Consider the following 9,400-nt stretch of genomic DNA (forward strand, 5'->3'; position numbering starts at 1 on the left):
ATTGGATAAACCATAATATTCCAAGTATTACAAATCTTATTACCTCAAATTTATATACATGAGATTTGTAATTGCAAATCAATGAATTCTTAATTAGGTTTTGACTTAAATTACCAAAAATAAGGATTATCAACTGTAAAAAAAAAAAAAAAAAAAATGACCCGCAAATGGATTTTTTTTTTTTTTTAGGAAGTCCCAGTTTATCTCTTGATAAACAAAATTTACTTATCAATCGGCAAAATCGTAAATAAATCAACAAAATTGTCTAGTCAGCATGACGTTTTGACAAATAAATCCCAAAAATGTGGATCCATAACAAATAAAAATTGTTGATTTATTTACATTTTTGCCATTTGATAAACATATTTTGTTTATCAAGAAGATAAACTTGTATTTTCTCTTTTTTAGAGGAAAGTGGATAATTGTTACCTAAACATACCTTCATTCTCAACAGTCCGAACCACTAATTATTCATTTTTTATCAATCTTTTGAAACAAATTTTTTAAAAAAGTTAGTATTATATTCCTTCAAATTTCATTCCCAAGTTACCAAATGCTCATAAACTAGAATCGAGCAGTTGGCTTGCCACAAAAGTCGACTTAGTTTGGAGAGTTTTTTTGGGCCTGAATATTGGGCTTGGATCGATTTGACCCATTTCTTTGGGTTTCGAGAGCATCCTACTAATAGCTTCATCCATTTTTTTACGCATCATTTTTAAATTAACAACTCCTACACAAATTTTTGGAGATAAGAGAAGTAGTGAGAAAGAAAAAAAGAAGACCCGTGTTATATGAGAGAAATCGAGAAAAGTTTTTAGCTATTAAGGAAAATGATGTATCTAAATTGAAACTTTCATAAACTTCCTTTGTTACATATTAGTTGCAACTTTTGAATTTTTTATATCTCACAAATATTCCAAGTTGCATTTAATATATAACGGTGAAAGTATAAAAAATACTCTCTCCATCCTAGCATATATGGGACATTGTACTTTTTTCACTATTCATATATTAGCTTTGACCATAATTTTTTACTAACATATTAAAAGCATATTTTATCATAAAATATGTTGTTAGATAGATATTAATATAAAGTTGCATAATATATTTTAAAAATAATTTTCATTAATATTTAAATATATAAAAATTAAGTTAGTAAATTAAAATGTGTGCAATATTAACTGTGTTAGATAATCGGGACGGAGGAAATAATACATCTATAAATAAAAAAGAGGAAATATAGTTATAATTTTGGTCCAATCCAAAAATGACCCAAAAAATTCTCTTTTCAGCCCCGAAAGAGTGGGTTTAGGGAAAAATGTAGGCCCAAAATGGGTCAGCTTTTTGTTTTTTTGGGAGCCCGGCCCGGCACAAGATGGTCTACCAAATAGACAAACAAAAGCCCCAAACATTAAACAAAATTCCAATTTGGCTTGAATTTGTTGCTATGAACTGTTCAAAATTACATGCCCAAATTTGATTTCCGCTATAATCCATTGAATTCTAATTGAATGTATCAAGTTTGTTTTACTGAAGGCATGGAACAAAGTAGTTCCTCATCATCTAATCATCAACACCATTGGATTGAGTATGTTCTTTAATTCTCAACTTCTGCACCTTTTTTCCTTGATGGGTATTTTAAATTTAGCAATTTTCTAATATTTCAATTTCTGGGTATTACATTTCAGGGTTCAAGATGAACTCAAAAAGAAATTAATAAAAGAAGATGGTTTTTCATGGGAAATTCCATCATCTTCATCTTCAGTGGAATTGGAAATGGGTGATGGAGGAGAGAGAAAAGAGGAGTTGAAGTATGTTGGAGGGGTTGACATTAGCTTCCTGAAGGAAGATCCTTCTGTTGCTTGTGGGACCCTTGTGGTTTTGGAACTTGACTCGTTGAATGTTGTCTATGACGATTTCTCTGTTGCCAAACTTCACATCCCCTATGTTCCGGGTTTCCTTGCTTTTAGAGAGGTTTGTGGTCGTGTTCGGTCTTTTATACAACGGGTGTATTTAATTTCGTACTCCGTATCTAATTAAAAGTCCCCTCTTTGCCAAACTGATTTGTGTTTGTGATTGGATTGACTAAGAGCATTGTATATTTGTATATTTGTATACAATACACGTATTGCACATAGTATGTTTTTTGTTGGTAATTTGTTCAACTTCCAGTGCAAAATTGTTGTTTGAAACATTTGAGCATTTGTTGGGTGCTATATGAATTTGTTTAATTTCTATTGCAGGCTCCTATTCTTCTGAAGCTTTTGGACAAAATGAAGAAAAATGCTCACTCATTCTATCCTCAGGTACTGGTGTAATGTAGTTCTTTGATCTAAACATGATTGTTAATTATATTTATTAGTTAGTTTTATTATGAATGTTCTCTATCCTTCAATTATGTGAGAGTGACTGAAAATATGTTAGGGAGAGATAACATAAACTAGGAGAATGGATTTTGTTTTACTAAGAAAAGATGTACTAGAATGGGCATATATTTGAAGTCTATACTTGGTTGGCATTGATATGGAAAATGCATATGAGGAACTCACTATAGTTGATTTGTGGTCGTTCTGCTTACCTGTTTTTTTCATATATTACAAACCTGTGTGGGTACCTTTGGCTGTTGTGAACTGGTGATATTCATCACTTTCCATAACTTATATCAAGGATAAGCCTTGTTTTGGTGAATTATGCAAAAGCAATTAAGAAGTATTAATGAAATGTTTTTTTAATTACTTTAAAGGGATACATTGGAGTATAAGGGCTTCCAGTTAGTAGAGTTATGTTGGAGATTAGATAAAATTTAACTTTATGGATATGAGTATCGTTGGGACTCTGTGACTTGGATTGAGATGGATGTTGCCGAATTTGATTGTTTTCAAATGTTTATAAACATGTGTTTTAACCAATGAGCTGCGTTTGTGAACTAGTGATGGCTTCTAAAATCTTCACTACCACTAGCTTGTTTTCCTTGTACACAAGTAACAGAACATTATAGTGTACTTAATTTAAATTTGATATACTGCAATTCATCTCTCCAATCACATTCCTGCTGATGCTCACTAGTCATAACCTACAAAGCTTCAAAGCCTCTCTCTCTATTGCTTCCTCTCCTTGTCCTAGTTTAACTATTTTGTCCCCCTCTCATTTAACATTGTACTGTTTCTATCCAAATAAATCCTGCCTTTTTCACTGTATTGACGTTATACACTTTGTTGACAGCTACTGATGGTTGATGGCAATGGAATTCTTCATCCCCGAGGCAGGTTTTCCTAGATCACTCACAAACATGCATATACAATTGCAATAATTAAATTAGTCATCTTCTATCTGAATTAATATTACTGTAGAGCAGCATCTGCATGTTCTACTGCATCAGTTTGACCATTGCGAACAGGATCATGGTAATTCGTAAATAGGTCAGAGCCTCATAAACATTGTTTTGAAATTAGCATTACTGGTTCCTGTCATGTTTCTGACTATTCCTATATTTTGCTTGAACCTGAAAGCTCATCGATTAATTCCTTTTGGTCCTTGATACTCTAAATGTCATGTTTGTTACAGCCTACAAGTACATATTATATTGCTTGAATTTGTTGTGACTACTATGCATGGTACTAGTACTTGAGGATGTCCAGTCCCGAGATTTGTTTATTATTGATACGATAGTTTCTTAAACCTATATTTTTTTCTTACCTGGCTTTGGAAGTTAAATGTGTCAGGAAAGATTATAAAACTTGAATAGGCTATTGGGTTCTGAATTGCTTTATTCCTCCACCCACAGTTACATTCAATACTTGTATTTTTTATCCCATCATGAGAGAACCATGCCTGGCTTTAATTTATTTCCTTATGGTTATAATAACAAGTTCTGTTTGTCAATGATGAATTGATGGGTGGTGTTTTTATTCTCTGAATCAATTGAATCAGGTTATAGAGTATTCATCAATTGCTCCAGTGTTTTTATCCTTTTGAATGTTTGTAGTAACAAACTAACAATATAAGAAGATAAGTGAAGTTTTATTTTGAGAAGTTTTAAATGAAGTTCTTTTCTAGAAGATGGAACTTTAGACAAAAAGTGGCTCTTGAAAGGAAAGAGTTGAATTGAAAAAAAAAAAAAAAAGAAAAAAAAAAAAAAGAAAAGAAAAAATCATTTTGGAAGGCATGCATTAGAGATAGAGTGTAAAAAAAGAAAGAAGTGACTATATACTTACTTGCACACCAAGTAGGAAAAAAAAAAAAAAAAAATCTATGTGGTGGAAATTATGATATCATGTCCTGGTTAAAGATTTCCTGTTATACAGGGTTAAACCCAAGCACACAGCTCTGGTTAATGCAAATAGATTATCTTAAATAATTCCTCTAATTAATGAACCAACTGTAGGAACTGTTAATCTCAATAGAAAAATTGTAATAATACCTCCTTAATTAAGACAGTTCTTCTAGATGAAAGCCCTTAAGTATTACAGGATTTCTTTATAAAAACCTTATACTATAAGAGATGCATAATATCTGTCTTATTTGTCCTGTGTATGATGTGATGATCATTAAGGGATTCTGATTGAAAACTTTTTGTGGCTGCCTCTGCTTGCTGGAGTATGTTTGATTCTGGTGGCCTGCAGCAATAGAGGTTAAGGTGAGAATATAATTTTTTTTTGTGAAGGGCTTGGAGCTTGGTGACTTTTGGTCAACTTTAAGACTTGATTCCAATTAACAAACATCTACGTGATTCTACTTTAGTTGACTACTTCAAACATATTGTTCTTAAGGTTAGGATCCGGTGAGAAGCATGCTTAAGGTGAGAAGTGTGAGAAGCCCATGTATATATATGGGGTTAGGATCCGGTGAGAAGCATGCTTAAGGTGAGAAGTGCGAGAAGCCCATGTACATTGTAAATACACTGGAGATACATTGATGGCATACTACAGATACATTAGAAATACTTTAAAAATACATCAATTCCCTTTCCTTTTAAAAATGGATCTGGGCAATTAAATGTAGTCCACCTTTTTTCTAAATCAAAGTGCACCATTTTTTTTTGTTATTTTATCGAATCAAACCTCCATTATCGCAATCTTGCACACTACCTTAGCTCTACAATTACTAATACATTGAGAAACCAAGATAGATACATCAACTAATACATTCAAATACATCAAGTTCTATTTATAGATAATAGATACATTAATTAATAATTAAGATTAATTAAACAAAATTCAGCTAATATGTTACTCCGTACAACAATCGAAGAGTTGAAGAAAAACATAACAATCTAAGCTTGAAATTTGTTGTGCCGATCGATTTATCGTCAATAATATCACAAAGATAAGTTTAATTGATGCTAGAGGAGAAGAAATAGATGAATTTGCGAACGAATTTCCAACGATTAATTAATATGGAGCTGTCAATTTCATTGCCGCCGTCGAGTTTATGGTGGTAGCAAGAGCTTGATGTCGAGAACGAACTAGAGCATGTTCAGATATGCTTGCTGAAGGAGTAATAATTGAAGAAACAATAGAAGTAGAGATACTTTTAATCTTGACCGTAGGATCCTATATCTAAGGGTCAATGTTACTTCTCACCCTTCTCACATGAGCCTAAGTATATATATATATATACTCTATGCCATATGAAAGGAGAAACAGAGCTTAGGGTCTTAGCTGCTCGTATTGTGTGAAATTGAGAGCCAATATTTTCTTATGAGACTTTGACAAATATGTCATAATAGTGGCTCAACTTTCTCAAATTTTCAGAGCCGTATTTTCAAGAATTCTTATATACTGAGCAGTGGCACTCTGGACTCTGGACTCTGGCTTTTAGCTTATTTATTATCAATGATCTGAGAAAGATGTTTTTATTTATTTATTTATTTATTTATTTTATTTTGAAAAAGCTGCAAGTATGCGGTGTTCCCTAATTTTGAAACAGAAGTAGAATATGCTAGTGCAAAATACATTTTTTATTCATGTATTTGGATGTAGCTTTGCTGCTGAAGGCTAGATATTTATTCTGAAATGTTACTCTACAGGTTTTGGATTGGCTTGTCACCTTGGAGTTATGGCTGATCTTCCTACAATCGGAATAGGAAAAAATGTGAGTTCTGTCTGTATATTGCTGCATGAATCCATTTTTGATTTTATTGCTAAAAGTTTTAATACTTACATCTGCTCATTCTGGTAACTCTAATATTCTGTTAGAGATTTTAACACTTTCTGGTTTTAACTATCCCCAAAAAAGTGTTCCACTTAATGGCCTTTTGTTTGATAGGTTCTCATGCCAGCTTTTGACAGCTTTGTCAAAAGCTTCTCTTTCAAAGGTTTACCATGACATATAGTGATATTTTACGGAATTGGTCATATACCTGCTCATCATATGTGATACTTTGTGTATCGTAGATTTGTTAATTGTGGCAATAATCCATCTTTTGTCATGGATGATTCCATGCATTGCTGCATATGTGTTTTTAGGAGTTGGCAATCTTGTGATTCAAATAAAAGATGCTCACTTTGTCTAATCTTTAATGCAGTTACATCACGTTGAGGGTTTAAATCATTCAGAGGTCAGAGACCTTTTTAAGACCGGTGATTATAATGAAACAGTTTATTTGAATGGAAACTCTGGACAGACGTTGGGTGTGGTAAGTAAGCAACATACACTGAAGCTTACATCTTTTCAGTTAGTTGTCATAGCTCATTTTATGAAATTCTCTCTCTCTCTCTCTCTTTTTTTTTTTTAAATATAAAGGGCGAGTTTTGATGGATGTGGAGGGAGTAATTTGATTGATTCTCCTTCAGCTCCACATTTTGATTAGAAATCACAATGTCTTGCTTTCATGCTTCCAAAATTTAATGTCGATGTCGCCGGAATTTTGTGAGTTCTGCTCTCTAATATCTCTAGATAAGTCATTTGTTGAAGCTGCATTGATCTATGGGGCTGGTCAAGTGTAAGCATTACTCAAAATTTCTGTATACAGGAAAAGTAGATGAGTAGGGTAAGTGGCAGTCAGGTCATGCCATCTCTTGCCAGTTTACTAGCTGTGCTGTGGTAGGAAAATGATTAAATTTGAAGTATAAAAGCTTCATATCTTGTAACTTTTCGTGGAAAATTGAGTTGTTCGAGGTCAACTGTTCAACACCCGTTTCTTATTGATCCCTTGGCTGAAATGTAGTTCCAGATTGACATGTCTTAAAATTTAGGTCTTGACTATTTGTTGCAGGCTATGAGATCCACTTTGGGTGCTTTGAAGCCTATATATATTTCAATCGGTCATCGAATTTCACTTACTACGGCAATGAAGGTTGTAAAATTGACTTGCAAGTACCGTGTGCCGGAGCCAATCAGGCAGGTAATACTTGCTTATTCCGTGCTCACAGTCACATGTATGGGTTGTGTCACTTCTACTTTTCCTTGTTCTATGTGAAAATTGCTTGTCTATTTACAAAAGTATTGAGGAATGAGGACTTAGAATTGATGTAGATAGCTGTTGTTACATTTATGGTGAGGCTTAAGTGAAGTTGTTGAACCACTTAAATCATTCACAAATTAAGTACTTCACAGAGATTACAACTTATAAGTGAGTCAGTGCTAATTGCTGATAAGGACTTAAAAGAGTAGGTTGATGGGTTTCTTTCATAGTTACATCGACTTATATTCATGTGTAATTTTCCTTTGCAGTAGGTTATTTGTCACTGCTGTTTTCTACTTTTACCGTTTACTAGAACCCTTAACTGCTTTTGAATGGGAATTTCAATATTTTAGCCTTCATTATGTAACTGACTAAAGATCAATAAGAAAAAGAAGTTACACCTTTCCTTATTCCACAGGCTGATTTAAGGTCAAGAGAGTACCTGCGCAAGCAAACCTCATTGACAAAGACCCCATGTGATCACCCTAGTGAGGGCTAACGATGGAAACCATTGAAGAAAGACCCTGATGTCTCGAAGGCATGTCAGAAAAATGGACCAAGCTCAAGCAGGTATGATCGAGCAGTCCAAACAAATCGATCGACTTGAGAGTGTGGTTGACGAGTTAATGAAAGAAAGAGAAATGCTTTGTAAGTAGTTGAATTGTGCACAAGAGCAAGGTGAGGAAGCACTTGAGAAGTGTGCTGTCCTAATGTGGATGTTGGTGGTTTTGGTGCGGTGAAGATCAAACCTACCAAACTGGCGACTATAGTGGCGCTAAAGACGCAAAAGAGGAGATAACTTCCTCTTTGACGTGGAGCAGTACATCTGAGTGTATCGATTGAGTGACGATCTAAAAGTGGATATTGCAATCATCTACCTATCAGATGATGCCTAGTTCCGGTGGCTCACTAAGCATGCCGACATCAAAGCAGGAAAGATAAAGATTAACACATGGGCACTGGGCAGTGTTAAAGAGGGAACTCGAAGAACGTTTCTGCCCCGTGAACGCATATTTTGCTTTCTAACAAGGTGAATTGGATGTACTTAAAGATCAGTTCCACAAAGTCTCTAACAAGGTGAGTTTTATATGTAATGTCCAAAGGAAAATTAACGTGATTACGTGAATAATCAAAACTTGTACTCCATATAATTTTGCTTAAAACTTGTGTCATTTTGTTTAAAATTTGTGTAATTTTAATTTGTCATTTGTTTTCATTTTTTTTTTGTTTTTTTTTTTTGTTTTGTTTTTTTTTTTTTTTACCCTCTCTCTTTTTTCTGTTTTGTTCTTCCAGTCTATCTTTTCTTTACAGTTGTATCTAAAACTTCAACATAATCATTAGTGAAAAATCCAATTTCCTACATTTTAAAATGAGGTAAAAAGATATATATTGAAAACATTGAATATATATATACAAAAATATAAAACTCTAAAATACTTTGCATATTTATCCGTTGCATATTTTACAGATCATAAACTTCTAATCCCCTCCATACTCGTTTGCTCAAACTGAATATCTTTGGAGAAACCCAAAGAGAGTGAAATTGCCTATGGAGTTGGCAGATCAAATTCCCGAGGGCAAAGGCCAAGATCGGTTGAGCTCATTCCAGATGAAATCCTTACCGAAATCCTCTCTATCTCACCTTCCAATCAATGAAGGAAATGTCCATCGATCAAGTGTAATCACTAATTATAATTAGGACAATATGGAGATTAATTATAATCGGTTATTTTAGGTAATCATAATGTTTTGCTAGAAACCAACTATGATTGGTGAACTAATGCGATTAGTTTAGGGATTTGTTAAACATCGCCCGCAAATTACCATATAAAGCCCACAAATATGACTTGGTATGACGTTTATGCCCATTTTCTAAAATTGAACAAATCTCGATTTAAAAAATGTGGAGCCGTACTGGCTCGCCGGGGGAGACCGGAGGGCAGGCCGCAGATGCGGGGGACGCCGGAGGTACGTCGTCGTCGACGGAAAACGAGG

At 33.9% G+C, this 9,400-nt stretch overlaps 1 protein-coding gene across 1 annotated transcript; it reads left to right on the plus strand.

Annotated features, from left to right (window-relative positions):
• The first annotated feature begins 1,438 nt into the window (after positions 1-1,438).
• On the plus strand, positions 1,439-8,613 carry LOC110710315 (endonuclease V-like). Its single transcript, XM_021888598.1, has 8 exons — positions 1,439-1,588; positions 1,689-1,974; positions 2,244-2,306; positions 3,223-3,262; positions 6,029-6,093; positions 6,527-6,637; positions 7,217-7,345; positions 7,824-8,613. The coding sequence occupies exons 1-8, from the start codon at positions 1,512-1,514 to the stop codon at positions 7,902-7,904; spliced, it is 852 nt and encodes a 283-aa protein (XP_021744290.1). The 5' UTR covers positions 1,439-1,511; the 3' UTR covers positions 7,905-8,613.
• Positions 8,614-9,400: the final 787 nt, after the last annotated feature.

The sequence above is a fragment of the Chenopodium quinoa genome, unplaced genomic scaffold (genome assembly GCF_001683475.1).
Source record: "Chenopodium quinoa cultivar QQ74 unplaced genomic scaffold, ASM168347v1, whole genome shotgun sequence".
Taxonomy (NCBI): Eukaryota; Viridiplantae; Streptophyta; class Magnoliopsida; order Caryophyllales; family Amaranthaceae; genus Chenopodium; species Chenopodium quinoa.

Coding starts and splice junctions, on each gene's coding strand:
- LOC110710315 (XM_021888598.1), top strand. CDS start 1,512: ATGTATCAAGTTTGTTTTACTGAAGGCATGGAACAAAGTAGTTCCTCA. Junction 1,589..1,688: donor CATCAACACCATTGGATTGA/GTATGTTCTTTA, acceptor ATTACATTTCAG/GGTTCAAGATGAACTCAAAA. Junction 6,094..6,526: donor CAATCGGAATAGGAAAAAAT/GTGAGTTCTGTC, acceptor TCTTTAATGCAG/TTACATCACGTTGAGGGTTT.